Here is a 22,672-nt window from a genome sequence, read left to right on the forward strand (position 1 = left end):
GTCTAGAAGTAACAAAAGCATGGACTAGTTTTTCAGCATCCTTTTGAGAGAGGATGTTTCTAATGTTCTTGATATTGCGCAGGTGAAAGAAGGCTGTCCTAGAGACTTGTTTTATGTGTGAGTCAAAGGACATGTCCTGGTCAAAGGTAACTCCAAGGTTTCTCACAGTAGAGCTGGAGGCCAAGGTAATGCCATCCAAAGTAACTATATGATCAGATAATGTTTCTCTGATGTGTTTAGGGCCGAGTATAATGACCTCAGTTTTTTCTGAGTTTAGAAGTAAAAAATTATAAGTCATCCAGGCCTTTATGTCTTTAAGACAATCCAGAAGTTTGTCGACCTGATTAGTTTCATCTGGCTTTATAGATAAATACAGCTGGGTATCATCAGCGTAGCAATGGAAATTGATGCGGCGTTTTCTTATAATATTGCCTAAAGGAAGTATATATAGAGTGAAAAGTATCGGTCCCAGTACAGAACCTTGTGGTACTCCATGTCTCACTTTTGTATGCATGGAAGATTTGTTATTAACGTTAACAAACTGAAATCTATCAGATAAGTAGGACTTAAACCATTCTAGTGCTGTTCCTTTAATCCCAATGTGTTCTAGTCTCTGTAACAGAATTTTGTGATCGATGGTGTCAAATGCAGCACTAAGATCTAAAAGGACGAGAATAGAAACATATCCACTGTCTGAGGCCATGAGAAGGTCGTTGGTAACGTTCAGTAGTGCTGTTTCTGTACTATGATGTTTTCTAAAACCTGACTGAAAGTCTTCAAGCAGACTATTCCTGTGTAAATAATCACATAACTGGTTAGCAACAGTTTTTTCAAGGATTTTAGAGATAAAGGGGAGGTTTGATATGGGTCTATAGTTAGCTAAGATATCTGGGTCCAGAGTTGGTTTTTTGAGCAGAGGTTTAACTACTGCCACCTTAAAGGCCTTTGGTACATAGCCTGTCAATATAGATAAATTGATCTGATCTAATATGGAATTATTAATTAAAGGTAATACATCCTTAAATAGCCTTGATGGAATAGGATCTAAAAGACAGGTTGATGACTTGGATGAAGTGACAAGTGAAGTCAGCTCAGCCAGATCTATAGGGGAGAAGCATTCTAAATAAAAATTAGGCGATACTATTGGTTCAGAACCTACAGTACTGGACCATGTGCCATTAGTGGGAAGAAGCTGGTAAATTTTTTCTCTGATGGTAATAATCTTATTAGTAAAGAAACTCATGAAATCATTGCTACTTAGAGTTGGAGGAATAGACTGTTCAGTAGAGCTTTTACTCTCAGTCAGCCTGGCTACAGTGCTGAAGAGGAACCTGGGGTTGTTTTTATTTTCCTCTATTAGTGAAGAAAAATAATTGGTTCTGGCATTTCGGAGGGCTTTCTTATATGTAATTAAACTACTTTTCCAGTCTAGGTGAGAATCATCTAGACTATTGGAACGCCACTTCCTTTCTAACCTACGTGAGGTCTGTTTTAAAGCACGTGTCTGTGCATTAAACCATGGAGCTATCCTCCTCTGTTTGACTGTCTTCTCTTTCAGAGGGGCGACAGTGTCAAGTGTGGAACGTAGTGAGGCTGCTGCACTATCAACAACATCATCAATTTGTGTGGGAGTAAAGTTTTGATAACGATCCTGCACTGTATCGACACATGGCAGTAGAGTAAATAACGAAGGAACTGTTTCTTTGAATTTACTAACAGAGTTTTCTGATAGACACCTGCTGTAATAGAACTTTTCTCCAAATTCAGTAAAGTTAATAATGGAGAATTCAAATGTAACTAAGTAGTGATTGGACAGAGGGTTTTGAGGAAATACTATTAGATTGTCAATGTCTATGCCATAGGTCAGAACGAGGTCGAGGGTGTGATTAAAACAGTGAGTGGGTTTGTTTACATGTTGAGTAAAACCAATTGAGTCTATGAGCGAATTAAAGGCAGAACTAAGACTGTCGTTGGCAACATCCACATGAACGTTGAAGTCACCCACTATAATAACTTTATCTGTGCTAAGCACCAACTCAGATAAAAAGTCTGAAAATTCAGATAAAAATTCAGAGTAAGGGCCTGGTGGTCGATAAACAACGACTACAATAACTGTTTTTTGACAATTCCAGCTAGGGTGAAGGAGGCTAAGAGTTAGGCTTTCAAATGAGTTAAAACTATGGTTAAGTCGAGCGTTAAGCAATAAGTCTGCTTGGTAGATTGCTGCTACTCCTCCTCCTCGTCCTGTGGTCCGAGGAATATGAGTATTATTATAAGAGGGAGGTGTTGATTCATTTAAACTAACATATTCTTCTGGCTGTAGCCAGGTTTCAGTCATACAGAATAAATCAACGTGCTGATCAGTTATCAGATCATTCACTAACAAAGATTTAGATGGGAGTGACCTAATATTAAATAATCCACATTTTATTGTTCTATTGTTAGGTTCATTTATAGGCTTTGTGTTGATCTTTATGAGATTTGTGTGAATTACACCTCTTTTATTTCCCTTTGGATTAGATAGTTGAAGTGGTCGTGGGGCAGAAACAGTTTCTATGGGGTTTTGTGGGGGTGACTGCTGTAATAGAAGCGCAGAGAAGCGTGTAAGACTGCAACTCTGCTTCCTGGTCCCAACTCTGAAAAGTCACGGGGTTGACCGTCTAGGTAACCGAGTCAGGTTTCTACAAATGAGAGCTGCACCATCCAAAGTTGGATGAATGCCGTCTCTCCGCATCAGACCAGGAATTCTCCAAAAGGTGCGCCAGTTATCTATGACCATGAAATATGTATGTTTGCTTGCAACGTTGTGGTTTTCTGAGCGTACTCGGGAGTCTAGTTTTGGTAAAACGTTTGTTCATGGGTGCAGCGGTGGTTTGAGCGAAAGACCAGGCCATGCACTGTGGACGTGAGAGGCCGCCTTTGTGAGCTCTGAGTCGGAACAGCTGACAAAAAAGTGACAGCGCTGATAAACCACCTCCATGAGGTAACAAGTACCTCACACGCACCCCACTTCACAATAACTGAACTATCCCTTTAAGGGTTCATCCTTTTGGGACCATGAATTTCAAAAAGAAAAAAAGAAAAAAAACTCAAACTACATCCCCGGGGGGTAAAAACTCAACATCAAGGACAAACTGGACACTTGTGCATCCGACCGGGCGAACGTGGCCGAGAGCGCACGCAGCGCTGTCCACCAGACTGGGAGAATGATACAAAGAGGCCGAGACGGCACCAGAACCTGCGACGGAGCAGAGTCTCAGAAGTTCAGCCGTCTCAAATCTCGCCTCCAGTAATTCCAGCCACAGAGGTGGAGTCGGATTGGTTTGGAGTGTCTGAGCAAAACAGCGATGGGGGAGGGAGGGGCGACAAGACGATGTGAATAATTTATCACTGATGTTTCCCGCTGCCTTTGTTCTAGGTCCAAAGGATCCGGGTTTTAAGTTTTTAATAGCATTTGTGGCTGGACTTATTACGTGTGATCAAATAATTCTCAGTCCTGGGATTATGAAATAAGTCTTCTTGCCTTCTTCTTCTTCTTTTTTGGTCTTTTTCTTTTTCCAAGCATTGTAACTTATTGAGGCCCACAAGGGTATACAACCCATTTCTCCCCGTACCCTTCACCCTCTGATTTTGAATTTTGCAAAACACACAGTATGTGTCGGGGGTGTTTCAATGACTGCGCTCTCATCAAAGCTGTTCAGTCATTCACCGATTTAAACATTTACTTTGGCAAAAGTTCACTTTATTGAGCCTGAATGTAAAGAGCAGACGGATGCGGCGAGACGGTGAGTTAAACTAGTTAATTCTTAATCTGTCTGTGAAACCATCTCGCAAGGCTCCTTTGTTTAATGTAGTGATGCTAATCCACCCTTGAGCAATCCTCAATCCTTAAGCAGTAGTTATACTTTACCACTATATATGTTACTTTATATACTATATACACTATTTACAATACTACTATATATCTTACTTTATATACTATATACACTATATAAACTATATACTATACCACTATATATGTTACTTTAAATACTATATACAACACTACTATATATGTTACTTTAAATACTATATACAACACTACTATATATGTTACTTTATATACTATATACAACACTACTATATATGTTACTTTATATACTATATACAACACTACTATATATGTTACTTTAAATACTATATACAACACTACTATATATGTTACTTTATATACTATATACACTATATATGTTACTTTATATACTATATACACTATATGCTATACAGCTATATATGTTACTTTATATACTATATACACTATATATGTTACTTTATATACTATATACACTATATATGTTACTTTATATACTATATACACTATATGCTTTACAGCTATATATGTTACTTTATATACTATATACACTATATATGTTACTTTATATACTATATACACTATATATGTTACTTTATATACTATATGCTATACGGCTATATATGTTACTTTATAAACTATATACACTATATATGTTACTTTATATACTGTATACACTATATACTATACCGCTATATATGTTACTTTATATACTATATACACTATATATGTTACTTTATATACTATATACACTACATATATGTTACTTTATATACTATATACACTATATGCTATACAGCTATATATGTTACTTTATATACTATATACACTATATATGTTACTTTATATACTATATACACTATATATGTTACTTTATATACTATATCCACTATATATATGTTACTTTATATACTATATACACTATATGCTATACAGCTATATATGTTACTTTATATACTATATACACTATATATGTTACTTTATATACTATATCCACTATATATGTTACTTTATATACTATATACACTATATATATGTTACTTTATATACTATATACACTATATGCTATACAGCTATATATGTTACTTTATACACTATATATGTTACTTTATATACTATATACATTATATATGTTACTTTATATACTATATATGTTACTTTATATACTATATACATTATATATGTTACTTTATATACTATATACATTATATATGTTACTTTATATACTATATCCACTATATATGTTACTTTATATACTATATACACTATATGCTATACCACAATACTATAATTAATACTACAAAGATTGAATGTTTTATTCTATTGTTAAAAGGGAGCAAGTGAAGTGCACAGCTCCCCTGCTTCCCGACTACGGACGGGATGCCAAGCAGGAAAAGGTTAACAGCATTCCGAAAAATAATACAACATTTTTGCAAGTGCCCATGTCACACATACCAGAATCCACCACTGCTTATTTGAGATATTTTGGAAATGCATGATTTTTTATTGTTATAATTGTAATCATCACACGGGTGATATGTTAAGGCTGAAATTCAAACTCAAAAATGAAGCTGACGTGATCAGCGTCCGTCTCATTCTACGGTTTAACAGTGGAACTCCGTGATGTCTGGAGTTTCCATCACTGTTTGCGTTCCGAGAGAAATTCAGGCACCTCAAACGTACATTTATTAAAGGCTTCTGAGCTGAGAAAAAAAGAAATGGATGAACTGTACATGGGCTTTAGTTAAAGGCTCACTTCTGAGGCAAAATGTCAATTACGCAACCTCTTCTTCTGAAGGGGGGAAAAAAAAACACTTGATCAAAATTGTCTTATTTCCAGAGAAGTGCTGAAGCTTTGACGTCATCGCAAAGGGTCCGTTTACATCATCTGGGAACAGTTCGGTGGAGAAAAGATGGGAACATCTCTCTGCTGGTGAACAAATCTCAAGTACGCAGGTATCACAGAATGGCGAACACCTGGATCCACAGCTGGGTGCAGTATGTGGAAAGACTGTGGAGCACAGCTCAACTGATCGGAAAACGAGTGGTGAATATCAAAAGCTGTTTGGGAGGAAAATGACCATCGGAACTGGTCGGTGATCTCATCTTGAATGAATTAACTTTCACAAGAAAGTAACCTACTAGTTGTGATCCGTTAACTGCTCAATACACTCGAATTACGAATTAAACATAATTCGAAACAATGGGGAAAAATCTATAAAGTGTTGCGATGATCATAAACAATTAAAAAGTAATCAAATGTAAAAAACTAATGATGACACTCTGCTCCGTAGTCTCTTATCTTTGGAAATCCAGGTATGATTGGTGGAACTCAACAATCCCAGCAACTGTCAAGGTAAAAAGAAGAAGAAAAGAAGGGATATCCATATTGTGCCCATTGTTTCCGGCACTCAGATACTGTATATCCTCGGGCGGCGTATTCAGCCGGCCGCGCTTTGGTGTGAGAATGAAGATCCTCACCGATACACAAGGTTTCGCATCAAATCCGCGGACGACTCTCTGCCTATTACCCCGAGGTCAAGAGGTGACCGCTCAAAGAGCGCCTTGAATCATGAGAACCGCTCTACCTTTCAGTGGAGCTGGGGAGACGCACCTACACTAAGTCAGTAAAGTCTGCGGATTTATCCGGATCGGAACATTTCCCCCCCGTGTTGCATATAAATCAGCCATCATTTGGCTTGACTGTGGGTTCAGCGTGAGCCCTGACAGCCTGTGGCAAGAAGGGTGAGCGGCACTGATGGCTGGGATGAGGGGGGAGGCAGAGGGCGGCGAGCAGAGTTCTGTCCTGACCCTTTTTGATAGTGCAAAACGTGCAGAAAACAGCAATAATATTAATATTCACAGTAGCGACCAATCATTTGACTACATTTGAAGTCAAACCTCTCTGATTTTACCATTCGGTGATGTTTACTCAAATGTTTCTCGGCAGAAAAGTCTTGTAAATTGGGTAATTGGTGAGTATTTGAAACACAGGGCCTCGTGAGCGTCAACAACAACAACAGCTAGGGATAAGAAATAACACTCCTCTTAATGGAGACTATGAAAACTCTAACTTGAACAATAACAATATGTCTGTACCAATCATAAAAGTAAATGCAGCTGTATCAAAGGTTTAGTAAACAGCATATTTTAATGAGACAAGATGACTGTTCAAGGAGTTATAATACCGTTAATAACTCCTTGAACACCCAAAAAATGATCTACACTGACCAATATGCATGATGCAATCGGATTTTATTACCATGCTTTTTCATTCTTTTTGTTATGTGGATTTTTTGTGTGTGTATGTAATAGGTCTTCAAAGTCTGTCGATACTCTTGTGACTTTGCGATGTCACAGAGGAACAAGGGAAAGGTCATGGCTCGAGCAGCCCCATGTGATTTTGACAAGAGTTCACTTTACCTGCACTGAAGTCAAACTTCATATCCGATCTGAAAACTCATTCAATATTTGTCAAGATGCCTCATCCCGGACTCAGAACTGTCAGATTGAGTGGGCGACGCGCTGTTTGAGGAGAGGAGCTCCAAACAGCAAACTGGGAAAAATACAGCACATTAATAGAAAGAGACAACATTTGAGTTAATGGTTATTCCTGCAGCGGCCCATCGTCTCCCGCTGTGAGTGTGTGAATGAAATAATACGGTCTGGGGACGGATTTATCTGAACGTTGAGTAATTGTAACTTGTGGATCTCAGTTTGGACAACCCAAAGAAATGCTATTGGTGTGTGTGTGTGTGTGAGCGTCCTTCTTCACTATGTGAAGTGGATTTTGGCCTTTTTTGTGAATTTCTTTTTGGGGAATGAGGAAGTGATAGTTTGCGCTCACACCAGATGGACTGCAGTCATCATCAACACCACAGGGCCGTGCTGTGTTTCATCCGGCACAACCAGAGTCTTTTGCCGTCCGAGTGTCCGCTCCTCACCACATGACAGTAAATCACTCATTAATCTCTTCCAGACAGCTTTCGGGTCCTATTCCTGATAACGTACACTGTGTCATCGAGTCCAGTGTGGCTCCATGGGCACAGATGTAAATCACCATCACCACTGCGCGAGCTACAAGCCGCTGCGTGCGCCAGCAGTTCACTCGCCACCTTTCCTCTACCGAGGGCGGCCCCTCATTGGATGAATGACATTCAAGCAGCGGGCTGTTCCCTCGTTGAAAAAAAATATTGCTGTTCAAAAACTGTTTGCTGTTGCATTTCCACCGCGACAGGCGTCGACCACGTGTCTGACAGGCTGTGAGTGGTCACCGCTCTGGGTTTCTCACCACTCTGCTGAGTGCTGTGGCCTGATGCCGGACTCTCTCAGCACAATGATCTCCCCCCGGGAAAACAACTGCTACAGTTCATCTGCATTAAATCATTGTATGTGTAATTTTTGCATCTTGTAGGCATAGAAGTTCAGGAAGCATACAGTTACCATTGGAGGAGTTTATTATTATACAGGAAAAAAAAGCATAGAAGCAATAATAATTTTTGTTTTTGCAATGGAAAGTTCACTTTTCACAGATATAGCGCAAGAGGCACAAATTGGGCACCGCGTGTTCTTGTCTACAGCCCGGCGGTGTGTAGCTCCTGGAGCTTTTACAGTGAGTCATATTTAGAAGCACTTATTCACATAAAACTGAATATATTGTCCATAATTATGTGTTCATATACGTATAATCCCCTGCGGCAAAGAACCAACTTTTTTTTTCCCCACTGTGACCTGGGAGGTTGAAAAATAAAAAGAATCACCACCCCGACTGCCGGGGTCCGAGTTCCGAGGTGTGATGGAACGCAGCATTAGACGCAGTTGTTGCAGAAAACGGTCCAGAATACGTCGGGTTCACGTTGGATTTCCAGCGCGGCGGGCAACCGGAAATGGAATCAGCGGTGCGCCACCATAGGGTGTCCCCTGTCGGGTGTCCCCTGTCGTGTGCTCAGTTGGTTGCGGTTTGCAACTTTACCACCAGACGCCGCCAGAAAGGTACAAAAATTACACACTGGTGCTTTAACATGGAGGGAGCCCGGCAGTCAGCTGTGGTGCAGCTCTGTGAGACCCAGCAAAGCTGGCATACTTGCAAGCACATTGTTCATAACTAACATTGAACAAATCACACAACATGGCAACGATGCTTGCAAGCTGAGGAAGTAGATTGCAGCAGCAAATATTGTATAAGTAAGCAACCTGTGCCAGAAAATTGTTTTTTACTATAATTTATACTTTATATGTGAATAAAAAAAATAAACAAACTATGACTTGCATGACTATACAATACATGTCGCAGACTACAATTTCCTGATTATTATTATTCAAAGGTACACATTTAAACATTTGAATGTAAAAAATTGCTGAGTATTATTAAATGTTAATGAATAATTAAAAAGAATATAAACATAAGCCAGCCTGAATGTTGCTGTTTAGGAGACATATGACCACATCCACCATCTCGGTTTGGCACGTTGGCATATTTACACTAAATGAAAATAAATCATTGTTTCTCCTCCTGTACACTGTCGGTACGTTGTGCTCACTCGGGGAACATGAATGTAACTGTGTAGATGACATCAGGTTTTTTTGTGTTGTTGAAAAGTGGCAAAAATAGATTTAACTTGTTCCTCGCTATCAAACATTATTAGCATTAGTATAGTTTATTGAACATCTGAAAAATCTGAAGCGTCTCTAAACAAATGTTTATTGTTCATCTGCGAATGACTCAGAGTCGATGGTCGCTCTGTATTGAAGGCACATCTACTGAGGAAAAAAGTTTGGCTTCCGAGTAACCTGGGCTCCGGCGAAGTCCGTTACGGAGCCAGTCAGATCAACGTCATTTCTCCAAATTGCAGTTTCCCTCCTCTTTGTAAAGCACGGACTGACAACTTGGACTCGGCCGACCCCCCGGCCGGTCCTCGGATGCTCACGGCCAGTTGGAGAACACGAGAAACACAATGATGGTTCAATGCCACGTGCTCCGAGCTCTGCAGAGAGCAACGCCGCCTCAGCGGTTACATCAGCGCCTTTGGCGAACTCAAGGGCGCGCAGAAATCAATGCTCCTGATGCAAATGCACAGTGGGAATTCACTTTAAAGCTAATAACATTAAGCTCAGAGCACTGCGCTGCTGGCCCACATTGTAATGTGATGTAAATCTGACCATACGACAACCTCATTTAAATCACACTGGACCAGATTATGCACGATAGTGGCCCATTTCACTCCCTTGTGCTCGTCCCCGCTTCCCCCTGTAAATCATTCGAGCCATAACTCGGCATATTAGAAAGCAGGGCCCCCCCCCCCCCCAATTCCTCCTTATGCAGGAGGAGGAATCGGTGGGTGCAGCGCGTTGGCTGGAGGCTCCATCACTCACCAATCCTGTTTGTAAACACCAGATTTATGCGCAGCAAAGCAAGTCCTGGGCTGAACCGCCAGAGGCGCTTTATCGTCCTCGAGAAAACCCTTGGTTGACTAGCAGAGGAGTTTGTGAACGTGTGACCTTTACGGTTCACACGTCAGAGGGTGGAGAGCAATGGGCCGATGATGCAACCCGCCGTGGTCCCCGTGGGAGTCGGGCGGCCTGCGGATGAGTATCCCTGTTTGACTTTTCAAACCGCTGCCACTTTTTTGCTGTGCGTCTCCGTTTCCAACCTTACAGGTTTTCCTGCTGCCGTCCGGGGAGCACCTCTCTGCCGTTTCAATGAACCCATCCGCAGTGAAACGCTCGCGACTCCCTGCTTGACGCGTGGCACGCGACTGACGGCGGCAAATGGAAAGGATTCAAAATGAGCAGGTTTTTAGAAAGGCCACAGGAAATTAAAAAGATGTATATTTCAGGCGGCCTTTAAATTATTCAATCAAGCCGATGCCGGCAGGGAGCGCACGTGCTGATGGTCGGCCACTGCGCACTGCGTCTCCGTGGTAATTAAACCGCCGTCCCAGACGTACACTCAGAGGACCGTCCCGAGCGCAGAGGATCTGTATTACGCAGGTGACTCATCAATTCATTCAGAGAGCGCGGCATGAGAACGGAGGGAGATGGATCCGAGCTGTGTAAGCACGGGGCATTTGCAGCCACTGAAGGGCTTTTAAATGACTCTTGAAAAGGAGCGAAGGGGCCCCGGGTTGCGCGCGTTGGAAATAAATCCCTTTCATCTGCAGGAGCGCCGCTCAGGAGGTCACCGGGAGGCTGTCGGCGCAGCGCGGGGAGAAGACGGAGAGAAAGAGCTCATTACCGGGGGAAAATCCAATGGACCAGGAGCCAAAGGGCAAGTGTTAACCAGCGCCTGGGGGGGGGGCTTTCCCTGAATCAGAATATATATATATATATTGAATATTCTCTGGAGTGATCTGACAAAAGGACTGTAGGAGACTGAGAGGCCAACAGAGATGCGGAGGAGTGATGCGATCGCAAAAGCTTTTATTGAAGAAGAGAAAACAACAATTGACTACACGCCCCGTCCAATGATGAAGAACAGATGAGATGCTTGAGTCTGAACGACGGGGGGGGGGGGGGTCAAGCTCGGCTGCTGCTGCTGCTTCTGCACCATACCTGATGGAAACGTCTACTGTACTGTATGGATGAGCACGAGGGATCCTGTTTATTTGCTTTGGCAAAAATCATAAGTAAACAAGGGAAAATCTTTGAGGCGGCAGATGAAACAACCCCCCCCACCCGCCCGAACAAAACCAACAGTTTAGTGATTCAATACTGCTCAGCCAAGGGCACTTTTACAGACATGGGTGGAACAAAGACAGTAGAAAAGAAAAAGAAAAAACACTGAACACATATTTAAAAATCAAGAAAAAAAAATAAAAATCATTAAATGGTCTTCAGGATTTTGACACAGATTCATGTGAGATTTGCCCCCCACAGAAGACTCCACTCTGTGCCCATGGACCAGACCAGGCTAGGTACGCTATGTAAAACACATGCTCAAAATCAAAACAACAAAATACTGCAACACTTAATTTAACACCTGTCATCAGGATGAATATTATTTCTCTGTGGTGCACTGTGCCGCCTCTGCGTGCATCACTGAGGCCACTGGCGGACTGAGATACCGTCAGCTCATAGAGTTGGTATGTGGACCTATAGATACTTTCTGTGCAATACGAATAAGTCGATTGGAGCGCGTGGACCGAAACAATAAAAGGTGCCCAACGTAAAAAAAAACGTAATAAACGAAGTTTAAAAAGATGCTAAAGATGCAGAGCTGGGTGGAAATCTGGTCATGAGTCCTTTCGGGCCTCATCACCAGGAGCCGCTCCTTTCGCATTACAACTAGTTATTTCATCCATTGTTAATATTTAAAAATAAAAAAGACTAGTGCAGCTTTTAAATGAGCTCAAATCTTGTATGTTGGTACAAACCTTCATTGTTTTTCTCCATCCACTGCTTTGAATTCCCTTTTTCACACTGTAAGATAACAGTGACACTGGCTTCTCTTCTCACACATCTCACCCACGAGGTTTTATCATGCGCTGTAAGCGACACGTTGAAACTTATGGCCGTTTTACACGTCACATGAAAAAAGTTTGACTGCATGCTTCGTCGTTTTCACAGAGAGCGTCTCAATTTGAGAGCGGTCGACAACAGTACCGAGGCGACTGCGGGAAAGAACGTCGCTCCGCGAGGATGTGAAATTCCTCTTCACATAGATGTTTGATCTGTTGCTCACAATTCCTGTCCTCACGCCGTCACCAGTCAGGTCACACACTGTGCTACTGTACACCCGGCAGCGCGAGAGGGAACCAATCCCATCGGAATCACGGATCCCCGACTTTGATGCTGTTGCAGAAAACCGAGGTGAAAAGTATTGTGCCGGTCCTGTAGCGGATACCTGAATTATAATTTTAAATGAGAACCAGTGCACTGCTTTATTTCTAATTCATTGACTGCGCGGTAAAAAAAAAAGGCTGTTTTCTCTGCCTCTCGAGTCACGTCGACATCTTCATCCGCGCGTTCGCCGCCAGACGTTGAAGCCCGAGTTGCAACCCTCCGACTCCGCCGCCTAATTACCCCGATGCGGGTCAGAGGGGCCCGCGACGACCTCCGACACGCCGCCGACATGAGATGCTCGCGTGGCTGGATCCTCGCCGAGCATCTCCGTGAGCGTGAAGCCTAGCAACGTCAGCGACATGTTGATATATGGACTGTGTATTTCTTTTTATTTGTTTGGGGGGGTCCTCTGTTGCCTGACAACCGCGGATGTAATCAGATGACTCGAGAGTCAAATGGTCACAGTAGGCAAGGGCGCCACTCGGCTGGAGTGTTGTGACACCGAAACACGTCTTCTTCTCCAGCGTTGAACCGATATGACTTTTCTTGAGCTGCGAGGGGTCTCGCTGTCCGCCGGGCTTTTTTGCTACGTGACCGATGAACTGTCTGGCTAAGGATGCGCTTCGGATATTGATATTGAAAAAAGATTCCTCAGGATATGGAGTTGAGGTTGCCGAACCGCGGAGAGAAGCGGCCTTCGCTGGCTCCCTGCCTCGAGGCGTCAGAGGCTGCTACCGAGAGTTCGACCTCGGTGCCACCTTCTCACCTCGGGCTCTAATAGAGTTTTCGCTGGATTTTGAGGATTATTAAATACTCCTCCAGGTTGTTAAATGGTCGACAGTTTCCCCTCTGTTTTCGTCTTCGGAAAATTTGGTGTCTCACAATGTGAAATTACTGGCCGCTGTTCATTTATCAGTGGGCTTATGAGCACAGTCATTCACATGCCGATTGTTCCTATCATCACGCTCTATCGTTGATCCAAATGGCTAACTACTCTATGTGAAAAGGAAAGAAAAATAAGGACAGAGAAACTCTCTGGAAATCATAATCAAAATGTTCGTAACCTATTAAATACACACACGCACACACAGACAGGACACATTGGCGATCGAGGCTGGGGAAACACTCTGCCTGGCACTTGTGTGGTCGACTGTGAACCAGTCCAGATAATAAAATGGCAAACCAGTACCAATAACATTGTCTTTGGAGTTTAAAGGAACCCTGTGGAATCGAAGTTGGGTTTACAACTCAACGTTTCTCACCAGAGAACATTGTGTGTGTGTGTGTGTGTGTCCTCGATGAATGAATTAATCTCCATTCTCATGAAACGTTTTGCATTCGTAAGAGTATTTTAAAATGGTGCGACGTCCACATCCAATTGTACTCGTGTGTGTATATATGTCTTCTTCTTCACTGCGTGTGCAGGTGCAGCGCCACACTTGTTTGCACATCGCATCAGCATCGGTCGATCGGCGGACTGGTGTGAAACCAGCTGTTAAAAACGTTCATCACATCGACCACGTGCACTGTGGTGCCTTTAGGGAGGGGGCACTGGACGCTTGGATAGTGTGCATGAGAGGAGAAAGAGCCAAACAAAACCTCTGCACATTTCTTTCTGTCTATCTGCAATGGTTTCGTTTGATTATGTCATTTTTTTTTGTCTGCGTCTCTTTGTCGTCACTGTGCAGAGGGACACCGGGGAGGGCAGGCTTCAAACACAAAGTCTGAATTCCACAGGGTACATTTAACTCAGCATCCTCAAATGTCTCACTAAATCAATTCAAATCAAATCAGGCAGTCAAACTACTGGTCCGTCACAAGCCGAGCGGAACAAACAATACAAATCCTATTTGGGGAACGGTCCCTTCTTCGCCCATCAACTTAAAACAAGAACACTGAATTATAAAAGACGAGGCGACACACAACGTACGTCACACAGTACCAACAGCACAGGTCGGATCAAAGGATTACTATAAGGACACTTATGCTTGAATCTGTACAGGTAAAATATTTCCTTATTCATAAAAAAAAATTCTGATAAAGTGTCAATGCAATTAACATTAAAATTGCATAGCCATGTCATGTTGGTTATCCCTGCCAGACTGCCAACAGTGCAGTCACTGATCTAAATCCATGGCGCGGTGAATGAGCTATGGTCTACCTGCTCCAAAAGTTGTGTTGTGATTAAAGTCAAATATCAAGGCCGCGTTCATACTAATGGAATGTCACGATTGTACAGTTCAGGCCGACACAGAGTTATACACGCTTACATAAAAAGCAAATTCGACGGGAAAGTACGAAGAGAAATAGGAAGTTTAAAAAAGGAGAATAGCATTTAACAGCTGCCCATTGCAAATGTTTTCGTCCTCGCGTGTTCGCGACTGTCGCGGTTTCCGGCGGTGCCAGGCGGCGCCAGGCGGCGCGCTGACGGCAATGTTTAATATGGTCGTACACAAAATGAGTCCACAGGAAATATGGCAGTTTAAATTCAATTCTTTGGTGTTCAGTTATGCAGAACGGTTTCCTAATAAGCACCTCCGCTGTGTAATTTCATCCCTCTTTGTGTACGGTCAGTGGACGTGCGCTGTAATAAGGATGAAAGGAATAAACTGTATGTTTTACATGATTTACTGTACGCTCCGTGGTTTCTCTAAACCCTGCTACAGTCACACACACACACACAAACACACACACGCGCGTGGGTGCGTGCATGCATGGCCACTTCACCTGCAGGGCACGTGTCAAACATCCCCCATGTTTCTCGTGGAGTCAGACCCAATTTGAGATCACGAGAACCGGTCGGTGTGTAAAATCTGCGTTGCATGCGTAAACGCGTGGATGTGCGGCCGTGGCTGAAAGACGCAGGGTGGAGATAATTGTAATGCGAGATAATAACACTGAGTGATGTAAATGGTAACTGATGGATTTGGGGTGATTTCAACACAACAGTTTAAGAGCTTTGGGAAATACGCTTATGTAATCTCCTGTTTGCGAGTTGGACGAAGAGATTAACGCCGCTTTTATTATTTTTGTCCGGTGCCTAAACATCGAGACTGGAAATGGGGAAATAATGGAGCCTGGCTCTGTCCAGAAAGAAGAAAAAGCTGCAGATGAGGCTGCAGCTTCACGGTGGTGGACGATGGCGGGTCGCGTGGAGGACTATTCCTCGGCACACGGATGAGATACAACATGATTTTTAAGAATACAGTGAGGTGGATTTTTTTTTTTTTTAATCACGGGCAGAGCCAGGCTAGCTGCAGTTTTCGTGTCACGCGAACCGACTGTGTCTTCCTATCTAGTACGCAGACATGAGAGTGGCTTCAATCTTCTCATCTTAATCTCAGCAGGGGAGTGTATAAGCACATTTCCCACAAGAACTATTCCTTTAACAGCGACACTCTCTCTCCTGCTGTGATTGTAAGTCAATAGATATTGTACGCAGGTGAACATGTGATGCTATTGCTTGTTACTGAAGGTAAATATATGATAAATATATATGTATATATATATATATATATATAGAGAGAGAGAGAGAGAGAGAGAGAGAGAGGGATATATATGTGTGTGTAAGCTGACAAAGGCAAGCGTCTGTGGATGGGTACGGTTTTTTTTTGCGAAAAAAAGTGGGAATGAGAGAATGAAGGAGGGAGGGAGAGGCAGGAAAGAGAGGAGGGCTAGCGTCGGGTTATCACAGTGGAGGTGACCGGGCGGCGGGTCGCTCAGAGGTCAGTGGTGGCCTTGGCGGTGAGGGCCTGGATGCGGCCGGTGTTACAGTTTTTGCAGAGGACGTGTCCGTCCAGAGGGTAGCAGCCCTGGTTGTCCCCCTCGGACAGCAGGGAGCCGCAGTCCTGCGGGACACAGACACAACAAACACAACCGTTGGCCACGCTCAGCGATTTACACACTCACACACACTCTGACACACACACCCTCACACACACACCCTCACACACACCCTCACAAACACTCACACACACTCACACACACACACACACACACTCTCACACACCCTCACACACCCTCACACACACTCAAACAAACACACACTCTCACACACCCTCACACACCCTCACACACCCTCACACACACTCTCACACACTCTCACAAACCCTCACACACACTCACACACACTCACACACACTCTCACACACTCTCACAAACCCTCACACACACTCACACACACTCACACACACTCACACACCCTCACACACACTCACACACACTTCCAGCCGGTGTCAGTTTACGGGAGGCTCTAAACCTCAAAGTCAGTATTTTGGGTTTTCTATGAGCTGGTGAGTCCGGAGGGGCAACAGCTGCTTATGACTGCGTACCACACTTCCTGAACTTTGATTTTCATCCTTAACCTGTGTTCAAAGTGTTTACATCTGTATTAATTAATTTGCAGAAAGATAAAATCGGAAAAATTCTATTTTTGCTGCGTCACTATGGGGTATTGGCTGTAGACTGATGGTGAAACGTTTCAGTATAAAGCTGAGCCGGAATAAAATGTGAAAAAAGATAAAAGATTAAAAAAAATACCTGAATATACTGAACCATACCGTTAAATCAAAATATCGCTCCATTTAAGTAGTTTGTGGATCTTGTGTCTAAATCTCGCCCTCAGACAAAACATTTTACATGTTCCACAGGTGCTGTGGTCATTTTTCATTCTAGTTGTTTTTGGTTCCTGATCCCCTGTTAACTCTGTATATTCTTTCACTCACAATAGATCAGTTATACAGATAAACACATTTCTTAAGCATTATTTTCTGATTGCCTGTGACACTGTTATACTTTCAACAACTCTCTCACAAACTCTCTCTCTCTCTCTCTCACACACACACACGCGCACACACACACACACACACACACACACAGAGAGAATTACAACTCCATCTACTCGTGTCTCCCTGGTGACAGAACTCTCCTCTTGCTGAGCCCCTTCAGCTGCGCTAATCTGCTTTGCTTTCGTTTGACCTTTGCGTCTGCCAAACGCTCTGTGTTCTCACACTGAAATAGTTCTCTGACAATGTGACACGTTACTTCTCTTTTAGCCGGGCACGTAGTGTGCAGCTTATCAGCCGGGGCGAGCGACGGCTGACTGATTGGTTACTATGCGAGTCCATGAACTTTGCAGAGGAGAGATGAAAAAGCTATTTCGGTGGCAGGTAAGAGAGAGGAAGGGTTCACCCGTCGTCTCGCGGGAGAAGAGGTGACTCGGGGACGTGAGTGTACATTGCGCCGCCCCGCTGCTATGACGGCCACTTCGCAGCTGTGCGACGTGGTGCATGACCACTGTGGTTAATTGTAGGGCGCTCACATGCCAGGACAGACGAACACAGAGCACGCACCTCGCAGCGGTAACACTGCACGTGGAAGTCGCGGTCCAGGGCCACGATGCGGACGGTCTCTTCCTGGCCCGGTGCCGGCATTATGGGCTCAGAGCACACACAGCAGCGTGGAGCGAACTTCCTGTGAGAGAGAAGGACCAGGGGCAACACAGAATGAGCTTCAGTGACACGACGCGAAAACCAACGTACTTTGTGAGAAGTTGGGGGAACTCTCCCCCCTCAGAGACTGTGCGGTGTGCAACACAAGCTCGGCTGCAACTAGAAAAAAAATAATTTTTGGACTTTAGATGAATGTTACGTCTGTGTAATGTCTGAGATTGGTGGGACATTTTAATTGGAGCACTAGGTGATGTGTTCAAACCAGCAGTGCACAACTTAAAGAGATTTGTCAAATCTTGACAATCGTCAAGCTGGAATAAGAGAAGATGAGTCATTTTTTGAGTCCTGTCTACCGGCTGTTTTTTTCATTTTACTTCAGTCATAAAATTATGCAATAATCCACTAATTCACAAGAGAAACAAACAAACAAACAAACAAAAAAGAGGAAAATCTGAAAAACTAAGCATGCATTTGAGGACATTTGTTCATTCCTGTAAAACATAACTTCTCAAAATGTTATCTCGCACTTCCTTGTGGGGACTGGACTTCACTGATCGATCCAGCGATCGTTTCAGTTCTTCACGCGAGAGCAAAAATAGTCTCCTGGGAACCAAACCAAATCGGTTCGTCCTCCCATCCAGTCCAGTGTTCCATCCTGCCGGAGACACGGCCGCCAATCACAACCGTTCACCTTAAAGGGGCCGTAAGCGATTTTGGAGAAAGCTCATATCTCTCTTTGTTGCTGCACTGACCGCGCCTCCAGCCTGTAGCCTCGGGTATGTGCCAAAAACCTCTGAGTTGCAGCGAACAATAAGAAGAACTGCACCTGACAGTGTTTATTGACACACTGCCTCACAACTGTTGTAGCTCTGATTGGTTGTCATTCTATCCAACTGTGTCCCGAGGCCTTTTGGTAAAGTAACAGGACTGAAGAGTGATGCTGAACTTGCGGCATTTCGTTCACATTGTTAGGCAAACAGCTGCTAAGGACACAAAGCCCCTGTTGTTATTTTTAAAAAAAGCTCAAAGATTGAGGGGAAACTAAAAGCTCTTCTCAGAAATATTTAATTGAACTAGAATATTTGAGGAAGTGGCTAAATATAGCAGGACTGTTAACAAATACCATTACTGACTCTCTTACTGACAACGTTTACAGAACAAGCCTTTAAAACCAGTTACCCTGGAAATGCTTTCGACGTGAAGAAATCGATCTAACAATAGAACTAATGAGGATATGAAAAGCTCACTTGAGATTTCAGGTCCTGTCCGCCATTTCGCTCCACAAGCTCGCCTGACAGTCAAAAACACACACACAAAAAGAAGCCCAGGCCCGGGCCGCGGCTGTTCCTCGACACAACAGAGAGCTTCTCTCTCTTGTCAGGTGGAATTAAACAACAGGCCCAGCGCAGCTCCAGCACACGGCCAACGCCGTGCACTCACACCGAGAGCCAGCTGTTTACTTCTGTTTCCCTTCTGGTCACTGACTCACATTTACATTTCTGGTAAGGTGGTGGTTGTGCAATCCGAGTGTGACACAATGGCAGGAATTTACTATGAAATTCCTGTCGACGGCTTGTGAAATTGTTTGCACTATTTCCAGAAGAGGAAGCACTAAGATCCTGGAATTGACTTGAATATGGACGAATTTATATAAGGTCAGTTAAGGATTTTAAAAGCAGCATAGCTTTATTTTTTGGAGCACTTTATCGAATTGTCCTCAGATCACAGTTGTCTGGTTGCACAACAGAAACAAACAAGACAGAGCAAACTCCGCCTGTCTTGTGTGTTTCTGAACCAAGCTGAGAGTTGGTTTTTATGAGCCTGTCACATGACACTTAATTATTTCATCATTTGGCGATACAAAAAAAGTGACATATGCAGATTCTAGTGAGTACTCCAAGATTTTAGAAATATAGGTTTTAGTTTAGCTTGCAATTGCTTGCATCATAGAATGCAGCTGAATGCAGCGCCTCAGATGTCAGTGTGCCGTCGTAGCCTTTGCAGCGTCATGACGAGACAAAACCGAGACAATTCTTGGACTGAGTGAAACTGCAAGAAGCCAGCTGGTTAACAAGCTACAATATATTCAAATTTCATTTGAGTTATTTGTAGCTTTATGAGTCAAACCTACCTCCAACCGCCAAATAGTGATTTAATGTTACTTCTCCTTTTAGCTCTCGACCAACTCCTGAGGGAATTATCTGACCCTAAATTTGGTGCTGTGAACGCACGCATACACACACGCACGCACGCACGCACGCACGCACGCACGCACGCACACACATTACGTGCCCGGGGTTAATGAAAGCAGTGAGATCCAACCGCACACTGTCGCAGGCCGTGAAGCCAAAACAATGAGCTGCGAGACGGGGACCGCCGAGGCGGGTGATCATCCTTTGTGTACAGTTACTTGATCCACTGTAAATGGAAAAATCGAGCCACATACTTGTGGAAGTCCTCGATGCAGTGGATGTGGTTGGACGCGTCCACGGTGAAAGGGATGCCGTCCAGGCTGCGGTGGCACACCACGCAGGTGAAGCAGTGGGGGTGGTAGGCTTTCCCCGTCGCCCGCAGGATGCGCTCCATGATGGGCTTGCTGCAGATGGTGCAGGTCTCCAGGGTGTTCTGTGGAGACAAGCACACAGGGCCACAGACACCCACATGTTTACACAACAAACCTGGCGGTGAACGGAGTGATTCAGACGGGTCATTTTCCCGTGGCCCTCCGAGGACACATTTTTGCCCAGCGTTAAAAGACGTTGTCTGAGTGCGTTTCCTCGATGCTCTGAACGGCCTGTTTCTCCCAGTGTCGCACTCGGAGGTTGCTCCTCCTCCCACTCGAGCCTGTGCCACGTATAAATCCTCGCTCGGCACCTCCGGCCCCGGCTGTCCTCAGATGCCTCTGAAGCTGAAGGAATCTGATTAGCGCTCCCCTCGAAACACAAACACAGTCATTTATCAGCCGCCCTCACCCACACTCCATCCTCGCCGTATGCATGAGTGTGAGCAGTAAATATTTCCACTTTGTGATGACTGCAGGTTTTCTGCAGCCAGGCGACTGGGCAAGCGGCCCACAGGGGGCGCGGGGGGGGTTGGGGGTGGCGGGCGCCTGCCTCTTGACTTATCTGCGGCATCTCTCTTCTTAATATCTGCCGGGAGACGCCATTCGCTATTCCGATATTTTATAAATAATGACGGCCTCTCTAAACAGCAATGCAATTACGGGCGGATGGATATATCATGTGAGTGTGATCAGTGTGCGGCCTGATGTGGCTGTGTGTGTGTGTGTGTGTGAGCTGATGGGCCCTGCTGTCACTGCTCTCGTGCTCAGGCATTTCCTGGATCTCTGTGTGTCTCTGTCCCCCCCCCCCCCCCACACACACACACACTTTCTGCGCTTGGCTGGGCTAAAGGGTTCACGGTTCAGCGGCTCCCGTTGGCTCCCACTGTAGTAGCAGGCTGCCTCAGTGTTTCCAAACACAGCTCGGGGTGTGTAGCAACACTGCGCTGCGTCATCAGCTGCCTCCCGGACGTGCCGCCGGGGCCCTGCCGTTTAGAGTGACACTTCGGTGACCGCTCGACTGGGATAAACCCTGAGCCGCCCGCCCCCCGGCGGCGGCTCAGGCGCGTCCGCGGACAACGCGCGGTGCCATTTGTGCTGTGTATTCTAATGGGCCGAGCGGCTTCGGAAGAAACGAGGTTCACCGATGCCACAGCGGGAAAAACGGTCCCTGACGTGCGATTCTGTGACGTCGGCGTCTCGCGGGCCTCCGCACAGCGCCGCCCTGCGCCACCGGAGGGGAGCTGATGTCGAGACTCCGGGCTGGAAAGAAGTAAGTGGTTTGAGGGAAAAATGGCCGTTTTCTTCAAAGGCATTATTTCATGAAAAGCAATGTGAGCAGAGGAGCTCTGCACTCTCATTTTTTGGACCCCCCCCCCCCCCAAGACGGTATTAGAAATAAACATTATTCCCAGGGCAACATTTGTGTATAAACAATGTCCATATTGCGATCGTGCTGGATCCTGGAAGTGGAATAAAGCCTTTAATGAGCTCGCTGCACTGAACCCCTGAGGTTTGCCTCACGCACGCACACAGACACGGAGAGAGGTGGAGGTGGAGAGGGAGGGGGGGAGGGGGGGAGCGAGGGAGCGGGAGGGAATATATTTGCAACCTGAGAATCGGAGTAAGATACCAGGGCCAAACATCCTCAACTCTTACTCATCCGTCTGGATTTCCACTTACTTATTCTCATCTGTCCTTCATGTGGGAATACCTTGCCCTTGTTTAGCTTAACTAGAGCATATGATTCCGCAGCACACAGTTCCTCCAGGCCATTGTAATGAGTACAGTACTCAAAAGACAAAAAAAAAATTCTCTCTCTTTTCTCTCTTTCTCCCCGATGGTAATATTCTATGACCTCAATTCATTCATTTTGCACAGCCTCCGTTGTTGTCTTTTATTCACTCGTGACTCATTTTTTTTTATTTGCTGTTAGGTAACATTTATCAGCCCCTGTTCCAGGAGCCGTGGGTCTGATGTCAAAGCAGAGAGTGTGCAGAGATTCGGTCGGCGGCCGGGCACAACCTCCAC

The 22,672-nt window shown here is 44.4% G+C and overlaps 1 protein-coding gene across 9 annotated transcripts in view; it reads right to left on the reverse strand.

The window, feature by feature from the left end:
• Positions 1-11,252: 11,252 nt before the first annotated feature.
• Positions 11,253-22,672, reverse strand: part of LOC118317902 (LIM domain containing preferred translocation partner in lipoma) — a 141,585-nt gene continuing 130,165 nt past the window's right edge. For 8 of the 9 annotated variants that reach the window (XM_035647025.2, XM_035647021.2, XM_035647024.2 and 5 more), the window contains 3 exons: positions 20,528-20,706; positions 17,983-18,103; positions 11,253-16,479 (listed from right to left, as the gene is read on the reverse strand). In XM_035647025.2, coding sequence (XP_035502918.1) covers positions 16,351-16,479; positions 17,983-18,103; positions 20,528-20,706 — 429 coding nt within the window. In that variant the 3' untranslated portion in view covers positions 11,253-16,350. Of the gene's footprint in view, positions 16,480-17,982; positions 18,104-20,527; positions 20,707-20,748; positions 20,990-22,672 lie in introns of those variants that run through there. The other variant, XM_047336624.1, reaches the window with a different exon arrangement.

This window comes from Scophthalmus maximus, chromosome 13 (assembly GCF_022379125.1).
Source record: "Scophthalmus maximus strain ysfricsl-2021 chromosome 13, ASM2237912v1, whole genome shotgun sequence".
NCBI lineage: Eukaryota > Metazoa > Chordata > Actinopteri > Pleuronectiformes > Scophthalmidae > Scophthalmus > Scophthalmus maximus.